This window comes from Anoplopoma fimbria, chromosome 16, assembly GCF_027596085.1.
Source record: "Anoplopoma fimbria isolate UVic2021 breed Golden Eagle Sablefish chromosome 16, Afim_UVic_2022, whole genome shotgun sequence".
Classification (NCBI taxonomy): domain Eukaryota; kingdom Metazoa; phylum Chordata; class Actinopteri; order Perciformes; family Anoplopomatidae; genus Anoplopoma; species Anoplopoma fimbria.
The window spans coordinates 18,542,654-18,564,514 of record NC_072464.1 but is presented as its reverse complement, the minus strand read 5'-3'; the positions used below and the strand labels follow the sequence as shown (position 1 = coordinate 18,564,514).

Here is a 21,861-nt window from a genome sequence, read left to right as displayed (position 1 = left end):
TTAATTATTCTAAACTTTAATCATATAAATTTCAGCTTAAGTGTTTTTCTTTTTGATTAGAGGAGTTTAGGTGTTCTTTTCACCTTCGCTTAGATATGCACTGCTTGATCCATCTATCATTTGGAACACATCCGACTCTCATTTCATGATGCTTTTCTAATCCACCAAATGGTTACATGAGCTGGCTCTTTCTAACTTTTGTGGCAAAACTGGTTGCCAAGGAGAATTCTCATCCACCTTCCTGTCAGAGCAGGCATGGACTCAGCAGGACAGTAGCACCAGGTGTTGTGTTGTACACAAGGTTTGGCTGCTGCTCGCATTCTTAGCAACTACACCAAGCTGCTCCGGACACCTGGCTTCTGTGATAAGGCAGCGTCTGCTGTGTGATTGCTGCTGTCTTAGCACAACAGTAGCCTCTGTGTGGCCGAGACCACGACCTTTTTGACCTGTAAGACAGTTAAAGTCACGCTGGGCTTTGTCTCTGTGTGAGTGCGAGGTGCAATGATGTAGCCTCTGATTCACAGCAGTGCAGAGTCCAAGACGGAGCAGAAAACTCTTCCTCCAATGTCTCTTTTCCCTGCACCTTGCATTGAAGGATTTACTTGGTAGAATGCCTTGGACTGGAGATTTACATTTATTAAGATTGATTGAAGCGGGCAAGACATTGTAACAGTATGCAGCATGTCTGTTTTGATTTTTATATTTCCAATTTAAGTTTATAGACAACACTAAAAATGGATATACATAGCATTAAGGAAATGTTGATACTCTGCAACCGTTCTTCGGTTCTTTGGGCTTCAGACAAACTGCATTAGCAGACATTTGATACCATGTTCTGGCTACTTTCCAAACCTGCTGAATTATTCCTGAGCTATACCAAATGGATCTTAAAGGTCTGCTCATCCAACTAAGCAGGTTAAAAGGTCTGAAAGCCTGGTTCAAGTCCTGTGTTCATGTCATGTCAGGTTTAATGAGAATTGCTCAAGTCAGCCGAGGTAGAACGTGCAGGCAGTTTTTTGCCGGCTCAGATATCTCCCCTTCCAAGAGAGTCAACACAATGTCAGATCATCCGCTGATGCTGGAAGGACAAAGCGATTAAAAGCTAAATTATCAGCTGCTATATCAGCCACCTCGTTCAACTTTATATATGTTCATGAGAAGAAGTCCTTCACACATACAGCAGTACTAAGTAGCTGTGATGGTAATACATTTACACTGCTTGCAAATTGTAAATTACTCTCTCTATCTCTCAGATCCCCCATATGGAAACCAATTAGACACCACTCTAATATAGTTCTAGCATAAAATTAAAATATGATAGCACTAAGCCTCACCTTTCTGTATCTTACAGGGAGCATTAAAGAGTCACTGCATTAGCCAGAGTCTCTTAGAGAAAGTATGAGAAATATAGATGGAAAGAAGGTCAGACAAAGATATTTCAATGGAATTCTGTTCTTATGAATGTTTTCATAAGAAGACTTCGATAAACCTCCAAATGTTATTCAGAGCAACTTGCAACTGCAGGGTAACGAAAGAGGGACTGAATACTGAAAAATAATAAAGCTTTCATTGCTCAAATCACTACCTTTTTATATTTGGATATCTGACTGTAAAATTAAATTATAAAATATATTATGTTTTTTAGCTTTTGTTAATTATATGTTCAAATAATAAAATAAAAAATATATATATATATATTAGCATTAAACAGAAATATAATTCAGGTATCTCATAATCTTGTACTTAAAACATCTTGATATGTTGTTATTTAATATTCCATTTTGAATAAACCAGCTACCAGATGGCTTTTTTGATATTATGTACGCTTTTGTAAAGGGATCTGTATGCTGCATTTGTTGGTGTAATACTTCAGGTCTTTTCACAAGAGAAACTGAAACTGTGAAATTATTTTTTCCTCTTAGCAAAGAGTTAAATGCCACACTTGAATTACCTACAAATCCAGAAGCACATGTGCGTTCCTGTGCATTAACTGGATGTACTGGTATTTCAAAGCTCACTATGTCTCATTCTGTGTCACATTCCATACTTTCCTTCACAGTAAGGACAACATTTTGTTTGACTGAAGTACTAACCATAAAGCAACCAACAGTAATTTGATCTAAATTGGGTGGCAACATCCGTGTAGATACTAAACATAGATTTAAATATGTTTTTGAAAGATTTCCAATTTAATTTGAATACATAATGTTTTTTTAGTTTGAATAGATGTGGATGCACTCAAACTTCCTAGCACCTTTTTATAAATCAAGATGCACTTGAATAAGAGCATAAAGTAGTGATGCATTTTAGTAAATTAAACGTCAAACATGAGGTGTCGTGCACAAATCTTGATTTTTTTCTTTACCATGCTCTTTATGGCTGCCATAACTCACATCTGCTTTTGTGTTCACTTTCCATAGTTTCCATCCACTTTTTAACACTTTTTCATGATCAACCCTGTTAAATAACCTTACTATGGCCTTGTGTGGAACATTCAAGATTTCACCTTTCTTTTCACATATTTAACCAGAGCATATTGGCCTCATTTTCATTGTCTGGCCTTTTGCAATACTGCTGTGAGTGTCACACAGCCTTAACCTTGTGAACTGCACACATCCAATTTTCAGTCCAATGGCATTGTCATGGATTGGTTATGGCAACACTGTGTTCTAAAGGTGTTTAAAAGGCACTATATGATGTGTAAGAATGTGTGACCTGAATGCTTACAGTCCACCTCTTGATTCAAAACTGCCCGTCCGCTTATTTGACTTCCTTTTCTGAAGCGATAAAAAGATTGATTTTTTTCTTAAAAAATACATTAGCCTTAGTCGTCTTTCTACACAAATGCAAATGGATTGTTAAAGATAAACATTATAGTTCTTCCAGTTTGTGTGGCTTCAACCTTCTGCTCCTTCACTCAGGGACACATACTGAGCAGTATGCTAAGTCCCACACGGACAGACCAAACTCATTTGAAAGCAGGAGAAATTGAGGTCACCAAAGAGAAGTTTTAGGCAACCAGCTGGGTCTCTTATAAAACTTTTTCCCCCCTCCCGTTCCTGCCCACCTCTTATGAATATACATGCTGAACATCCCGAGAGGCCTTGATATGAAGGTGCCCAGATGGAAAACCACCAAACTCTTTTCGTTCACCTTCAGGAAACTTGCTTATTCTTAATCACATGTTCATGGCTGTGCCGTGGGATCTCTGAAGTCTCTACTGCGTGCATTGAGCAGTACAAATGTCAGACTTAAATAAACACAATGATTTAGCTTCAGACTTCATGTGTTATCTTTAGGTCAGTCCCAGAAAGTAGTCATAAACAAATATATCTTCAAAATGAACACGGTGAATAAAAGGAGCGACATTGAGCTGCTTGGAAACTGAATTCAGAGACTTTGTCAACCCGTATGGATTAGCATTAGGTTAGCATTAGCTTAATTCTGATGCCAGGCTAAATCTATGTTTGTTCAAACAGTTTACTCAAAGCTTTCACTTTTGCACCAAAACGCTTCACAAATGAATGTGGTGTTGTCAGTTCCAAACCAGAACATGTGCCATGATCTTATATGGAAAATCATACTGGTTCATACAGTCACCATTTCATCTTTGCCAATGAAAGCAAGACTCATATTTGTTGTGGCAACAAAACATGATGATTAAATCATTAGCCTTTTTGAAACAGTGACAGAGTCATGACTCAGTTACAGCAGTGAAAGATCCCTGATAGATTGAAGCCAACTCAACGCTGCCACGCTGCTGCCTCTAAGTGAATGTCAGCAATACAACCTTGACTATATATTAGTACAGAAAATGTCATACCGTAATGATAAAAAAACTCAATGATATTTTGCTGAACACTTCATTTGTTATTCAATTCCACAGCAGTTTATAGTACTTAGTACTTGAACGCAGACTGCCCAATCATAGCGTAGCATTGGATCAGAAATAGGGTGCTGAGTTGACGTCATTTGTGGACGTATGCCATATACGCGTTCCCTGGAAGAACAGTTGAACCATCTTGAGCTAGATGGCCCCACGAGGAGCTGCAGAATCAACCGCCGTCCGCCATTGTTATTTCATGGCTTTAACGACCTGCCAACATAGCACAAGCATACATCAATACTTGTTGGCTGCAACAACAGAAAACTCCTCATGGAACTTACTCCATCTTTTCCAGATGTTGCTTGTTTGCCTGTTAACGTTAGCATGCTGCACTGCTACTGCGGCTAGTTTTGATTGGAGGTCCACAGGGGGAGAAATGTTATATGTAATACAGAGTGTGAGAATGTTAAGCCTCATTGGATATGGGTCACTGTTGTTGAAAGAGCAAGGGGCCAAACTGTATAGAATTTAATAAAATCTTTGCTTGATTGTGTACCTTTGATAAGTTAGCACCCATTTGCTATTTGGAAGATGGGCTCCATTGAAAGAGACACAAGCAAAATGAACGTTATTTATGATTTGTCTTTAGGCTTTTGAGCTGCTTATTGTTATGCACCAAAATACCAAGACAAATGCCTTGTCTGTGCTATAAAACGATTAACATAGTGAGTGAGCGAGCACAGAGAGTGCAGAAGACAAATTATTAGTAAAGTCTATAAACCTTTAGTTTCATTGTTGTCTTCGGCTAAATAATCCATTAATAATAATACTACTAATAATAATAATAACTTAATTTATATAGCACCTTTTAAAAAAAAAAATGTACAAAGTGCTTCGACAGACAAGCCAGCAAAACAGTGCAATAGAAGAAACATTAAGAACAATCGTCAGGATAAAACTAAGCAAAGAAACGAAATGAAATAACAAGTGACAATCAAATAAACGAACAAAATAAATACAATCAAGTGAAATAGGTGAAATATAGTAAACGAATATAAGATAAAATACTAAAACTTAATGTGTAATAAAATGAATGTGTAATAACACTGGCTGGAGGGGCCAGCTGGACAGTGTGTGTAAAGTTATTACAATCGTTATGATTCACAGGATTCACACTGTTAAATTAGTGACACAATCTTGTAGAACATGATCTGGACAGTTTACATAAGAAGTATAACTTTGCTAATTTTGCATTATGTGTATTCGACTTATGTTTCACTGTCTGTCTATGAGTAAAGACCTTTATTTTTAAGGAGTGTTTTTGACATTTTTAAATTTACAATTAAGGATCTTGAGGTATGAGAAAAAATAAAACATCTTCTTTCACAAAGACTTTGTGCATTAACACTGTTTAAACAAGTGATTGGAAAAGCATATTTGATTTAATGTATGCAGAATGGGGAAATAAATGGTTCATTTAACATTCTGACGATTAAAATGGAATTCTTTACTACAGGTATTAAATACTGACTGCGCAAAACAAACACATTTATCTTAATCACATTTAAACTTTATTTGAGTAGACAGATGACAATATGAATTATACAATATTCTCTACAGTATTTTGAAAACGTTTCAAACATGATCTGCAGCTTTGTCAAACATTTCACAACATAAATACAGCAATAACTGTCTGACAAGTAAAACCCTCTCACATTTATATTAGATCAGTAAGTCCACCTTCTGTTCTGTTGACATGCTGCATTACTACGGTAACATTGAGTGTAAGTGGTCTGACATCGTGTTTAGTATTGCAGTTACATCCTCATGCTAATATGTTACCCCTGAATCTCCTCAAGGGTAAATACAGGCAGTATGTTGAAGTATACTGAAGTTTTTTTGATATTTCAGCATTCAAACATTATCTAGTAGATACTCAATATAAATGTGATCTTGAATAGAACATAGTATGTGACCCTATAACATCGGAGCTCCATATATTGCATTTCTTCCTCCTATTACTTCTTCTGACTTTGGTAACCCCCAGTTGTAATATCACTGTGGTGGTGGATACACTGCATCAAATTAAACTGAGGCTGTTTTTCTACAAAAAAGCGCCATCAGATACACTATAAACAGCTGGATATGTACCATGAATACGCTATATTCACATTAACAAGTCTACATATTGGCTTTAATCACTTGTATGCTGACACTAGTGTATCATAATTGGCACTTTCTGTGCATATTGTGTCACCGCAAAGAATGAATACGGCCTTTTTTGTGTGAATGCCCAGAAAGATCATCAGCATTAAGTTTTATGAGTCAGTAACTGCTGATAAAAAACATCATAATCTGGGCTCGGTTTCCATGGCAGTGTGGATATTGGCTTAAGCAGGGCTATGAGATTGCAGTCATGACCTTGCTATATAGTGCTTTGCCCATTCATATGGTATTTGTGTGCCCCTTCTCAGTGCACATGGTGGAAAGGAGAACATGCAATTAAATGGGAGTTGCATGTAATTTGTGGCACAACAACCAATAATTAATAAAAATAGATGTGATGATTTGTGATGATTTTTTTTTTCCCTCATTTTTTTTGTCAGTGCTAGACTGGAACAAGATACTTTCAAATACTGTAATTGGAAAAAAGTATTTAATTGCCTTAGTTTTCATTGACAGTACAGCTCAACGCCTTTTTCAGCAAGCATTTGAGTCATTGATTTAGTTTGTCAGTTAATACTGCTAGGATGTCCTCCATATCTTATCTTTATCCAAACTGAAAAACAGTTAATTATTTTCATTTTTTTCTCTTTATAGTTCTGATTGAATGTTTAATTCAATAACAAAGAATTGGGGAGAGCAGCATGAAAAAGCTGACTGCTAACATGAACCACATGCAGTTCACAACGTCTTTCACCTCCAGTGACATTTAGACAACACATTTATGAGCAATCTGGTATTTTTATCCCTGACTGAGCTTGACCCAGACCATTACATTCATCCTTAGCCCCATTTAGTAGTTCATGGAAACGTGACATTCATTGAAGAATCAGTAGGCATTATTTGTACATGGTGAAGTGTGGAGAAGAAAAAAAATCCTTTTCACGATCAAAACAGGTCAATTTCAATATCACAAACAGCAAACAAAAGATGTAATTCATGCTTGGTTAACCTTCCAGCCTTAAATGAGTGAGGCTTGAGCTTAGACAGCTCTAGTCACACTGTAAAAATCACACACACAGAAAATACACTGTATCCAGAGCCCTGCTCTAATATACTGTTCTGTTTAAGCTGTCACGCATGTGCTCCCTCTCCCATTGCCAATGAAAGAGTTGCATCACTGCTCACAATACAACCATAGCTGCCACAGCTATTGCTTGCTCCTGGTGCTCACTGTTCTAATTCATCCCACTGTAGGCTCTGATTCTGAAGGTTTTTCCCCCACTGGGGTAATAAGGTGCTCCCTGATCTCTCTCCTCTCTCTTTGTGCTAAGCTTCCAAGTGTGACCTCTGAGGGAAAAATGGATCAATGCTCTGTATCAACTATTTTATTTTATATCATCTACGTTGTCTGATTTTGAAACGTGAGTCGTATGAATGAACTTTAATTCTCTCTGTGTGCCTCTATAGGATTTTTTATAATTTTAGGATTTGAACCAGGATCAGTCCCTTTGTTTAATCCAGGCTTGAAACAATTGCTACATCCTTCCACAAATCAGTATGTGGGTCTCATGAGAATAATGAAGTATAAAGCTTAGATGTATTCCCACCCTCAATGTAGTTTAGGAGATCCAAGTAACATGCACATTGGTTGTGTATGATTCTCCCGATGTGGGCGTATGAGGTTGTAAAGTACACTATTGCCTTTGTAATAAGAAGCATATATACTACATACTGGTTATTCTACTCGAAAATAAATCATATTTTAGATAATGACCCTCCTGAGAAAGTTAAGAAATGGTTAATGACACCGTTTGACTGGAGTGAAAGTTGAGTGAAGAGTGCAAATTCCAATCACAACACTTGCAATTAACTTACATAATGAACATAATAAACAGTGTCTTAACAAGCCGTGTAAGTGAAAGTTTGATATTCAGCTTAACAAATGACACCAGTCGAAGTAAGTAAGCAGCTACAGTAAGATGATTGTAGCTAATAACAGTAAATTTGGCCTAACAAAGAAACATGTGGTCTGGTTAATAAGCTCTGTGCATGCTGATATCATTTATTCTTGCCAAAGGTGGTTTGGTGGAAGAGGAAACACTCAATATAATTTTTGTTGTTTGGAAAATAAGGATTTGGCTTTGTGTTTTCACTTTCTTATAAAAGAACCGACAGAGTGGTGAGGGTTTTACTTCCATGAAAGATGCAGGTGATTGCCCAGTGATCCCTTCAGAGAGGTAGCTAGCAGGCAGCTCAACAGTTACTGAGTGTAAAGTGTCTTCGGAATATCTCAGTTAAACTTTTAAGCACATCATATCATCTTTTGAAGCTTATCACATTATAAACTCTTAATTGAGACCTCCAGGATTCAGAGTTGTAAAGCTTGTCCTGTCAGTCTGTGAGGCTAACATCAATATAAGCGTAAGCCGCTAAAGTGCACAGCTTTCAACATTATCATTAGGTGTTGTCAGTCTGATATCAAAATATTGTCAGGGATGATTTTCCAGCACTTTGTCATGACTGGCCAACTATGTAGCTGTCAAAAATAATATGATGCCACTTTAAAATGTCACAATGAAATTTGAGTAAAGTCAAGTATCACTATTATATCTAAATTAATGTGAAGTCAATGAGTATAGAAACCAGGGCAATTTGCTTGGATTGCCCTGATTTCTATACATTACATTACATTACAGTCATTCAGCAGACGCTTTTATCCAAAGCGACTTACAATAAGTGTATTCAACATAGGTATTCAAGAGAACTACTAGTCACCAGAAGTCATAAGTAAACAAGCATCTTAAAGCATAAACCAGAGCAAAAGTATAGTGCAGAGGCAAATTACTACGAAAACAATAAGTGCAACAGACTAATACGAATATAATAAGTGCTACAAACTACTACGAATAGGATAAGTGCAGTAAACGAATACAATAAGTGCAGCGAACTGATACGAATACAATAAGTGCAACAACTAATACGAATGCAATAAGTGTTACGAGGAAGGCTCAGGGTAGTGCTTCTTGAAGTGCTTCTTGAAGAGGTGAGTTTTCAGCCTGCGCCGAAATACCAGGGCAATCCCCCCTTGAATCGGTATTGTTAAACACAGATTCACCGTTAATTTGCAGTCACAACATACTTTGTCTAAATACGTTGTTAGTGGTTTTTGTGTGGGTGCATCCTGACTCTGAAAACATCAAAAGTTAAGCCACTGCATCCGTGTTTCCTCATTGAGGAAATAGATGTTATATATGCATGAGCTGAAAAAATAAATTGATAACAGGATTCATGATGCAGGAAGGAAAGATGAGCGAACAAACAAACATCACAAATTTGCTTCCTAGAGAGCTAGTTGGATGTGATTAAATATAAGATTGGACTTTCAGAGTGAACCTGTGCCAGTATCACTCCAACAGTAAAGCGTCGGCAAAAATAATCCCCAGAATGCCTCTGAATGTTAGTGATGAGGTGCCGCCGCCTCTCCCAGCACTCTGCTTTCACACGCTCTGCAATGCATTTGATTCCAAAATATATGGATCTATTTTTGCCACGTAAGGGTAATCTGGACTTTTATGCGCCGATGATTTCCATGTCATAGCACAACTTGTCAAAGGCGATGTGTTTACCCTCTGCGGAGAACACACTGATTTAAGCTATTTGGGGGATTTGAATTAGAGTTCTGAGTACCCAGGCTGAAAAGTAACAGAAAAAAAATCTCATTACTGACGTGGCAGCGAGAAAAGCATTGTCTCCCCGGTTCATCCTCTTCGGCAAACACACACCTTAATCGTTTTTTCTAATAGTCTCTGACTCCGAATTGCTGACAAAAAAAACACAATACAGAAAACATTAGGAAATGTTTTTCTTTATTTTCTTATGATAAAGCCTCTGAAAACTAAACAATGTCAAACATGCACCTTTCCTCCCACCCCTCTGTCTCTGAACAACATTCAATTATCTCACTTGATTAACTTTTCAGTACGGCAACCCAAACAAACACTTTCCTCCAGAGTGAAGGAGCCCGTGATAAGTGATCCTCTTGTTATGAAACGACTCGGCATAAATACGGCTCAATCGTCTCTTTAGTGTAGGTAGGTAGGTTGGAAATGCACTGCCAAACCAGCCTTGTAGACTGTAACATATTAGCATATTTATTAAATTTTTTGCCCCTCTAATGGATGAAACATTTACAGTAAGTAGTGAGAGTGATAGCTCTCGTCTCTGCAGTAGTACTCTGCAAATGTGATGTGCTTTTTAATGTGTTGCTCTACCTCACTGCGGTCACTTTATAGACGATGAGGTTGTCACTTTCAATGGTGTTTAAATTCCTACTTCTGCTTTCAGTGCAGTTGCATCTGATGATTTAAAATCGAATTCCCAAAGGATTTGTCAAAGTATTACATTTTAAACTCATTTTAACGTAAATAATCTGTCATATTTGGCTTTGTTGTTTGGTGAGTAGAGGTTCCAGGTCTTGTTATCTTAGTAACACTGGTGAGGTAGCTGCCAGGCCCCCACTACACACTATGTAAATACCAGCAGACACTGACTATCAATATTTCATACATCTTACTTTGTTGTTCCACAGTCTGGCACGATATTGTCACTCATATCATTACTCTTCCTAATATGAGGAAACAATCTGGTGTCATCAAATCCTATTACAGCGGATTTTCTTCCTCAGGAGTGGTTCAAATTAAAATTTCATTGTTTGCGGGAAGATTTCGACACCCACACCCATGATGTGTCTTCCAATATTTAAGGCCATGTCAAAAGCCTGGCAGTGCACCAGTTCCGAAATCCCTCAGCGAATTGTGGTTTGAGGGATTAACAACATTTACTGTCACATTTGAGCCCTAGTTTGAGCTACAGGATTACATTTCTTGAAAACTACATGTATATACGCATGTATCTCTCAATTTCTAGGGAAAATTATACCTTCAAGACCATCCGGACAGCTCTCATGTCACATCAAAGCTGACACACTTAAGCTTCTCAGATAACTTTCTAAAGCCTTGTCAATAAATTGTGTCACTGCAATCATTGCTCATCTTATACAAATAACACTTCCCTGCACACACTTCTGGAAACTGTTGAATGATTGAACCCCGGGGAATTTATGACCCAGTTTCATCTTTGTGGAATCAATCTTGTCAGTCTTGCCACCTTGGGCATACCAACCACAGCTACAGACCTCCAGAATGGTTTGAGCTCCTAATATATGGGTGAGGAATCAACTCATTAAAGGTTCTTGAGCCAGCCATGGGTGCACCTCTGTGTCGGGTTTGCATCTTAATTTGATCCCACATTAATTACAGGCCTTGACTGCCAACAGAGTTTTTGGGAACGGCTGGCCATTCAAAGCCAGGCTTCCATTTGGGGATGCCCATGGCCATAATTAGGCCAGATGGGGCAATCTGACTGTTAGCCTATGGTTAGTCTTTCCTTTCCCATGATGAGGCTTCTTGTTTGTATTAGCAGAGCAACAGCGCCACACTCAACATTCATACTCTACCATCTGTGTTGCAGACTGTTGAAGGTCCTGATTGATGTGTGATTTTGTTTGTTTGTGGGATGCTGTGGAGTAAAATGTCCCCGGAGTAAGCAGAGTGCTCCTTTAGTTTTGTAAAAAACTACATTTTAATTCTCCTCACTTCTATGTAAGATCAACTATCAGCTATCAGTATCAGCTATGGTGTTATTGCTACTATTGTGCATATCTTTCTTAAGAGGGTACAACCATTTTTGTATGTATTTGTGAAAATAGCATTGAAGATTCAGGCCTCTGGGTGGGTGTCCCTCATATTGACTGACAAGTGATAGCTGGTGTTGCTAGGAGACCGGCTGTCTACGTCTGGTACTGACTGGAGTACGTAATAGCCCTTTACATTATATGAAGGGTGATACAATGCATTGTAGAATTGCTTATGTACTGTTAGCGATTCCCTTTGGAACATTCAACATTGAGGATGATCCATCTTATGGTTAAGTTGGTATTCCACAGGGAAAGTGGAAGCCCTTAAGGTAGACTAACTAGCTTCCTAGCCTAGCTCGCTAACATTAACCCTGATTCTTAATAGACTGTACCTTTAGGACATGTTAAATCAACACCTGTTTAGTCTTTGTCAGCCCCTGCACAGATCAGTGTTGCGTTAGCTAGTGTTAGCCGTGTCTCTTTCATGAATACAAGTCATAGCATTTTTGCAGCAAACATAAATTGAAATATCAGTTAGATGTTAATGCTCATATGAATTATTTCATAACGCAAATTACCATGTTTGCAATGAGTGATCAGTACTGAGATAAATAAATGATGAATGATTGCTTAGCCTTATTAAGATTTTTTTCCATTAAATTTGTTGTTTTATATTGTACATGATTATATTAGCCATTATCTACAACAGAGGTTTCAAACAAAAATTTTTTTTTCAAGGGCCAAATTCAGCCTAATTTGATCTCAAATAAGCCGGGCCATTGAAACCATTACATAATAATAGATGTTTTGAATTTTTTACCATGATGAGTCTGGTAGTGGCACCAAATTGTATATTCTTCAAGCAGAGGTGTTGTGACCACACCAAGCACAATGGTTTACCCTTAATGGACTCGTTCCTCTTTCTTAACAATGGTTTACCCTTAATGGACTCGTTCCTCTTTCTTAACAATGGTTTACCCTTAATGGACTCGTTCCTCTTTCTTAACAGAGTTTAAGGGTAAACCATTAGCACAATGGTTTACCCTTAATGGACTCGTTCCTCTTTCTTAACAATGGTTTACCCTTAATGGACTCGTTCCTCTTTCTTAACAGAGTTTAAGGGTAAACCATTAGCACAATGGTTTACCCTTAATGGACTCGTTCCTCTTTCTTAACAGAGTTTAAGGGTAAACCATTGTGCTAATGGATAAACCATTGTGCTAAGGGTAAACCATTGTGCTAATGGTTTACCCTTAAACTCTGTTAAGAAAGAGGAATGAGTCCATTGTTCCGGAAAACCTGGCACTGTGTCCACTTTTTCATTTTTTAGCGGGGGCTCCTTCATGAACAGTAACCTATGCTTGACAGTGTAAGGTAGCATGTGTAGCATGTGTAATACATAGAGGGTTCCAGGAATGAGCCCTAAAGTCTGGAAATGAGTTAGCATTTTTGCACCTAAAATGCACCTTTCACACTTTGCAAAGTCATCCAGTGGGCCAATTTGGACCATTTAGAGCCAGTTGTCGCCCTTGGGCTATGTGTCCGACACCCCTGCTCTACATGCTACCATTGTACAATATGTGTTCTCTAAATGGGCTTGTCTCTATCCCTGTTGTGAAAACTGGATCTCAAAGTCTGCCAGAGATGTAATAATATTGATTAATACTACCAGATCATGAATAGAATTTAAGCAAATCATAACTTTCTCAAAATATGTAAAAATGAAACAATCCTCCTGTGAGCTTCACATTCGCAACCATTTCTTGTTACTAAAGTGAAAAAAGATGGAATTATCTTTTTTGCAATTTCTAGAATTGTTCTGTTGTTACAGTACATGTGATGTAATCAATTTAGACTGCAGTTGACTGCAGATTAGACTGGGCTTGCTGTTTTCAATACATGTGCCTCTTTGTTTCAGAGTGAATAACATTTGGCTGTTTCAGTTATTCAAACAATTTACAATCCCAAATGAATCTACATTGTGAAAGGTTATTGGTTGGCTGGGCTCATATTGTTTACTGTTTTTTATCTGTTTCTCTCAGCAACTCATGAATATTTCTGCATGTGCTCTGAACTTCAGTAGTCACTTCTTTTTAGGTGCAGTCATTGTACTTTTTGGAGTAGAAGAAATTAAGTTTGCTGTTTCTTACATCACCATTGTGGTTACAAATCATAATTTGAGTGTACTCTCTCTTAGCCAGTGCATCTCTCTCTACTGTATAATTCCTCATGTGCAGGAGACAGTTTGTATGAAATATTCTTTTGTTAATGCCAAATTTTATGATATTAAGTCAGAAAGAGAATCACAGAAAATGAAAAGCCTTTGAGCGTATTTCTTCTTCATATAGCATATTTGACAACCATAGTGCCAAGACTACTACATGTACTTCACCATTGATTCATGTTCTCAGAGGTGACACTGCATAGCTGTAGATATGTGAAATGCATCAAGCGGGCTCAGTGGCAGGTATACAATCCCTACAGCACTCAGCCTTTGCCAAAAGGGAAAGCTGATGATCTGTCGTCTTTGAGCAGATATAAGGATTAGCTTTGAATGTCTTCAGCTCCGCCATGTAGTCATTTTGCATACTGCCTCACAACAGGGAAGGGCGCTAGTTACCGTGCCACGTTATGAATGATAATGCACAGGTCACATGGGGTCCACACACAAGTGTGAGAGCGAGTAAACAGAGATGGCTGGAAGCTGCGTGAGTTTTTGACCCACCTGTCAAGGACTGAATGTTTTTTTTCTTATAAAGTACCTACTTCTTTAGAAATATCTTTACCAGGCAGCATTTGAATACACTTTTCATAGTGCTATATTATTTTTAAAATATGTTTTTATTCACATGGAAATGTGGAAAGGTTTGCTTAGGTTCTTGTTGGATGTGGCCCTATAGAGATGCAATAGTTGGCTCTAATGCTGGAAACATACCAGAGTATACAAGTCTACGATCACACTTCACGGCTGAGCGGTGTGTTTTTTGCTGTAACTGGAGCAATAATCAAATTGAAAATCTTATGCATCACTATTAAACATCCTCTAGCCCATTGTTGCTTACTTCCTGCAGAAATGGCCTACAGATTGTTTTGCATAAATTACAGATAGGCTACGGTTTCAGCATTCAGTTTTCTTTTTTACCCTGTTTCACAAAAAAATACTTTTTTCTTTTGATTGACATACAGTAGGCTGTATTCAAAATGAATAGAAGTCAGAAGGGGCAGAGAAAGTCTGTTTCCACTGAGCTATTCAAATGCTTATGTCTCACAAAGAAAGCGATAACCAATAACAATGTATCTATCAGACAAATGTTACCGCCATGTGGCTCTTAGTTGTTGTGTATAGTTCTGATTACTTTCAACTTTCCCTTTTCCCCAACCATTACCATCATGACTGTGTTCAATGTTTTGTCATTTCATTGTAGAGCTTCACATGGCCCAACTTTGCCAGGAGCGTTGCTCTTTTGTCCACCTCAGTATGTTCAGCAGATTCTCAGTCCATATCACCCTCAAAAACACAGTTGCAGCCTCTGAGTTAGTTTGACATGAATGTTTTGCTTTTGCAGCTAGTGGCTTACATTCACAGAAAATGTGGTACAGAGGCTGCATCAGACGGAGTGACCTATGTGGCATTTAGCTCACACTTGAAATAGCCTAGTATATAGGTTTCCTGTTGAAGAAAGGGTTTGTGTTTAACCACTTTTAGCTGTGACTCCAGTTTGACCTTGATAACAAGATTGGTCAGCAACTCTCATTGTGAGCTGCAGCTTCAGAGAAGCTCAACAGTGAATTAAGGTCTGAACTTTAAAAACATTTAATCTTTCTGATTAAAAAACATTGTGCCCAAAGTTTGAAAGTAAAGTAATTATCTTTATAATTCAGGTCTTCAATCTCTGCTGAAATGCAGTGTGTATTTTGATCTTCCATTCCATTCTTCCATTCCTCCATTCTTCTTGAAATCCATTTGTACAGTGGAAAAAAAGCTTTTACATTGCATTTTCTAATTTAGTTTACCACTGTTTGGTAATCACTAGTTAAATATAGATATAGAGTAATTCAGAGCTCTCCAAAGCAAGATAAATGCGATGGCTTTATTTTATGTCATAATTAGTTTCACATTATGTCAGTGCTGGCCACATTAAGAAATGTTGTAACAGTGCTAACATCTAACAGGCTGTTGTGCATTCATTTTCAGAGGGTAAAACTTTAATGGTCTCTTGTTAAATAGAGCTGAAAATGCATTTTCAAATTCTGGATAGAGCCACCAAGTCACAGTTGTGTGGATGTTTGTTTAATTTTGTATCCACATATATGTGCAGTTTATGTATCTGTGCTTGCTGCTTTCATCTGTGTGTCTAGAAATGTGAAAACATTGTTTTCATTCTTACATTTTTAGTATTCTTGAAATAGTTGTGCACACAAACATAACAGGAGCTGCGAGACAGTACAGATAGGCACACGGTTTGTTTAGACTATCAACAGATTCACCTTTGCGTTTGTCATAAAGTTGGATCAAAGAAATGGTCTTTGCATTCTGATGATCTTGCAAACAGATGTGAGATGTTTAAGCTTTCCAGTCCACAAAAAGTTTTTGTCTTTACTTAGATAAAAACATAATCAGGAAGCATTACATCTCTTGCAAGTTAGTTGTATATACGCATAATGTTTAGGAGACGGTAGAAGTTGTCTACATAAATGTATAAAGGTATATTCTTAATTGAGATGAATCCCAGTGTGGCGTTTGCTCATATACTTGGACTCATAATTTTATGTCAGAGTCTTTTTTTGTCCTAGTGTGTTTCGCTGAGCAACTTTTTATAAACGTTTGCACATTTATAGTTCAGCGAAACCTCTAGGTGTGCCTGGCAGTCACACTTTTCTACCGGCTGAATAAATGGAGTAAAGAATTGTCACAAAATGATTAATGTCAACAACATATCCTTTAAACAGAGGAAAGCAATACCATGCCTTTCTGCAGGGAGTTTGTTTCAAGATTATCTTCATAGTTTATTGAGCCCCAGCTCTTTCAACCATTTCACCTCTATGAGCAAGTGAGGAGTATAAATAAATAAATAACCCAACTGGCTCTCTGTGGTCATTGAAGACTAAAGGCTACTGGGCATTTACCATTTTAATACTTCAGTGTTTGCTTGCCCTCTTATCACTTCAAATAAATGAGTTTGCCCCTAAATGAAAATTCAGTTATTTCCCACTCAACCCCCTGTCAGTCAAAACTCCTCTGAGGGCAATATGAAAAAAAAAAAGAAAAAAAGATAACACAAAAAGTTCACCCCTGTAGTTCCATCTCACCCCTCTCTGAAGCTGTGAAAGGTAACAGAGACAATGTTTTACAGCCTTCTGTGCTCACTACTTTAGATTGAGTGAAGAAGTGTAGTGTGTGTGTGTCCATGCCTCTGTTTAGTTAGTCAACAATTTGTCAGAATATTTCATTGCTAGATTTCCCTCACTTACAGTTTCGTTTATGATAATCATTTGGCATATTGGTCTCCAAAAAGCCCTCCGATTTATTTTATTGCTCTCCAAACAATACAACGACACCATTCATCTCAGAGTGCCAAGACTCACTAAGAAGACAGATAGACACTGTAATAAGAAATAGACTTCTGATAGCTCAGCTAGTGTTAAAAAGTGTCTGATCCACTGACATCACATAATTCCAACTCTTAAAAATCCAAAATCAAAGACTGTTTTGTCATTTAGAAAGTAATGATAATTGAGGCTTTGATTCTCGTTGGGTCCCCACTACATTGTTCAATGTAAATACACCCTGTCAAGAAATGATTTCCTTCCTCTGCTGCAGCATTTCATAATATCTTCAAACGGGTAGCACAGAAAAGAGAAAGGACAATCAATGCAAGCTTTTATCTTTTGCTCCGTAAGTTGACATTTATTAATGTTCAGCAGTGGCATATCAATCTTTGTGCAATTAAAGCTTTGTTTAAAGGGGTTATGCTTTCACTTGGGCTTTTTATTCTGCTGAACTTTCATCATCACCCCATAATTAGCTGGTCTTTGTTTCTTTCTGGTTAAAGATAAGTGCTATACAAAGCATCATCACCAAAAAACAACATTCTGAAAATATATGGGAAATTACAATGTTGGCACTTCCTGAGGGGCTGCTACCTGTCAGTCAATGCGCCAAATGATGACTGTAGAATGCAGGGCTGGTAATACTTTATAATTGAACTCATCGAAAGTCTAGGATTTCTGGGTCACTGATTCATACGGAATTTATAAAACTCATTAGTTTCAACGTTTACACTTTATAGTACAACAATCCCTTGTTACCCTCCACCTGTCTACATTTACTTATCAACACTGCGACATTTCTTTCATTTGTTTTTCAGTTCCTTCCTGTAGTTTTCCTGTATTTAACAGCTACATATTCTAACTCACCAGATGAAGACTGACACAGAACTGTGGGAATAGGTCTGGCTATGGGAGACTAACAATAGCACCCAAAAAAAATATTCACCATTCTCTTTTCACAGTGATTCATAGAAACTATGGTCTTAATAAACGTTTAAACTTTTCTATTGCTAAATGAAGGTGGAGCAGTAGCTACTGAAAAGGCTATGATGAGGAAAATCAAAAAAAGTCATTCCCCAAATCAAAAAGTAATTTCTCATTCCACATACCCTTTCATACTCCCTTTATCCAATTCTCACTTCCTCACTCTCTTTTCTCTTTTCCCCCTGCAGAGCTCCTGTCAGCCTGCCACGAGCTCCGGTGCCGCTACGGCTGCGTCATGACGAGAAACGGCACCTTCTGTTTCTGCGCCGATGGCTTTGAGGTCGGCGAGGACGGGACGAGCTGCAGAGGTAGGATTCTGCCGCGCTGGTGGGGGCCTCCTGCCATGGTGCCGCCCCCACGTTTCCCTCCCTCTCATCCCTCACCGATCCTTCCTTTTGCCCTCGGCCAGACTTCCTTCAGATGAATAAGCAGGAGGTGCTCGGAATATGAGAACCATCTGTCTGCAGGCAGGGCCTCTTGTACAGTGCATTACACCTCAACACACATGCATACACACTCATTATGTATGTACAGGACACATTTTCTCTGTGACTCTTTCCCTCTCTATTTATGCTCTACATATGTGCCACAGGCCTGGTTTCTGACAGCCAGCGAGGATGACAGGATTTTCCTGCCAAAGGTGCCTCTAGAGTTTGTAGTGTCTTACTTGGACTCTGCACAGACCTTATACCAACGACATGGCACAACAGTGCATAATTGTGTTGGAGGAAGTGGCTTAACAAAGTAGCATTGCTTCCTGAATTTGATCCTGTTCTAGGAGGACGTGAGAAGGAGCGCTTTATAGGGTACTGCAGCTCCAAAAAAAGGCTTGTTGGTTCTAAAAGTAATTATGCCTGAGGTGCCAGAGTGAGGCCACATTAAGTATACTTTATGTATTTGGGTCATGTTTGAGCACACCTAATTTGTTACAAATGACTCTCTTTCCTTTTTCTATAAGATCATGATGAATGTGCCATGTATGGCGCATGCAGCCAAACCTGCACGAACACCTACGGGTCATACAGATGCAGCTGCACAGAGGGATACATCCTGCAGCCTGACAGGAGATCTTGCAAAGCCAAACAAGGTGAGCAGAACACTTGCATTGGAAAACAACATAATCTGCATAGTACGTATGTTTCATTTCTAATAATAAGCAGGGCGTTTTTTTTTTTTTTTTCTTGTTCAACCAGAGAGGAATAGTAGTGTAGCATCGCCTTGGCGCTCACTAGCTTCTGTGGTGCTAGATTAATGTGGTTTAGTAGTGACCACATCTATCAGCCACATGAGAATAGGTAGACGTGGTCAGGCCAGGATAATGATACAATTAATGAGCTTGTGATTTTAAGTGGGAGCAGTCTGGAGTATTTTGTGCGGAGACAATGCCCAGCGTCACACTGATTTATGTTAATGCCTGATGCCGGTAACAAATCTGTCCCAATGAGTAAAACAGCCTACTTTAAAATAAAACAACCTAAAAAAAAAAAGAGGTATTGTGTTTTGGTGGTCCGTCGTCTGCAAGTAAACACGTTAACCTTGTACTGTATATTTGTGTGTTGTGCATTGAACCATAAAGTGAGGCAGATTTTTTTTTGTTAAGGGTGTTGTCACTATGGCATATATGGGTTGAAAATAGCTGCAGGCCCAACACACCTAGCTGGGGAGAACACCACTGTTGCAGCTTTTAATCAATGTGACTGCTGTCCTACCAGGAATAAACTGAATATGATTACCCATAAACTTAACTGAACCCAATGCTCACATGCATTAATATTAATTTAGCAGAGAGCGATAGTGGTACAGGGATAACTATGGGGTTACCATTAGTTGTTAGGGCTCATGAATATAAATTCCAGATAGAGCTCTCTGAGGCTAGAAGATGAGGAGCAGCAGAGAATGAAAAACATATTAATGCGTTGAGTGTAAGATTGAAGTGAAAACTCAGCGGCACAAATGTTCTTTTTGGGGTCTTAATATCGATTCCACCTCATCTCATGTGATTCAGATTAAAGTCAAAGGTAGAATATTTTTTGATGCTATTTGTATTGCTTGCATAATTCTGACTACAACAACGTGATGCTTAAAAATGCATTTCACTGACTCTGGTTGGGTACCTACTATAGATTAGTGCGGGGTTATTGATTCGTGCAGAATTCTCTTTATTGGTCTCACACACAATACAATACATGCCAGGAATCTTGTTTCAAAGTTACAGACCAATCTCTGCTCATTTTAATGATGCCCCCTGTCGTTGCATTAATTTGTCCATATCACAAGTTGCCTGTCTATGTATAAACACAATTCGGGTCCATACAAATCATTTAATTCCAAATCATATTTGCACAAAGCAGTTACACAGCTGCTAACATCACTTTGCAGGCTAGTTAGTGCAAACGTAGAACAAATATTTGCTCCTAGTGGCTAAATTCTAAGATTGTTCTTCAACGTCTTCTAAGGATCTCCCCTTACAGTTAAGACAAGATCCTGGTTAGGATAAAAGTTATTCACAAAGCATCTTGGCCCTTAAGAGATGCTGTTAGGACAAGGGAAGACTTTTAAGAGGCTTAAGAGTTTCTCAAGCAGAGGAGAATATGCTGGAAAGACAAAGAGGTGGGATAGATATTCTCCAAACGCTGAATGACAGTGAGTTAATGAAACACTACGGATTAGATGGTGCAGGGATAATGTATGTTGTCGATCTCATTAGAGACGTGCTTGCATCTCACACCCAACACTGTAACGCTATAATGCCAGAAATGAAAGAGAACACAACACTAAGATAACTGACAATTTGATGAATGCAACTGGTTGCCAGTATGGTAAATAAATGACTTATTAAATAAACAATAAATATTACATTACATGATATTACAGTCATTTAGCAGACGCTTTTATCCAAAGCGACTTACAGGAAGTGTATTCAACATAGGTATTCAAGAGAACTACTAGTCACCAGAAGTCATAAGTGCATCTCCTTTCTTAAACAAGCATCTTAAAGCATAAACCAGAGCAAAAGTATAGTGCAGAGGCAAAATACTACGAAAACAATAAGTGCAACAAACTAATACAAATACAATAAATGCAACAAACTAATACGAAGTGCTACGAGGAAGGCTCAGGGTAGTACTTCTTGAAGAGGTGAGTTTTCAGCCTGCGCCGAAAGATGGGCAAATAGATGAATAGCTAATAAATATGTCAACTAACAGCATGTGAATAGGCTACTGCATAAATAGGCCTGTGTTATCAAACAATTTGTATGCTACTTTAAAGACAGGCCTAAGGCCTATTATTTATTCAACACATATGTTAATTACATCAAATAGAATACATTATTACACCATGTCTAAATGGAGACTACATTCTATAGTTTGGCCTATCGATGTAAATGTCGATCCTATGCTTATTGTCACTAAGAGTGCATTCTTCTTTTCTTTCTTTGATCAACCAATTACACACAAAAAAAACCACTGAAAATAGTTTTTCTGACATTAGCTTTAATTGGGAGGCCTAAGGGGCCTAGGGGATGACCTAATGTAATATCAGTGAAATATTAAATATGTCAGCAAAAAAATGCACTACACAAAGACACCCTCATATTATTTGTAGTTTTTAGAAAATAGAAAATGAGACACTATATGAT

General features: G+C 38.1%; 1 protein-coding gene across 1 annotated transcript in view; it reads left to right on the top strand.

The window, feature by feature from the left end:
* Window positions 1–21,861, top strand: part of lrp1bb (low density lipoprotein receptor-related protein 1Bb) — a 169,522-nt gene that overhangs the window by 18,374 nt on the left and 129,287 nt on the right. The window contains exons 4-5 of the mRNA XM_054615828.1: window positions 18,410–18,529; window positions 19,180–19,308. Of these exons, the coding sequence (XP_054471803.1) occupies window positions 18,410–18,529; window positions 19,180–19,308 (249 nt within the window). The remainder of the gene's footprint in view (window positions 1–18,409; window positions 18,530–19,179; window positions 19,309–21,861) is intronic.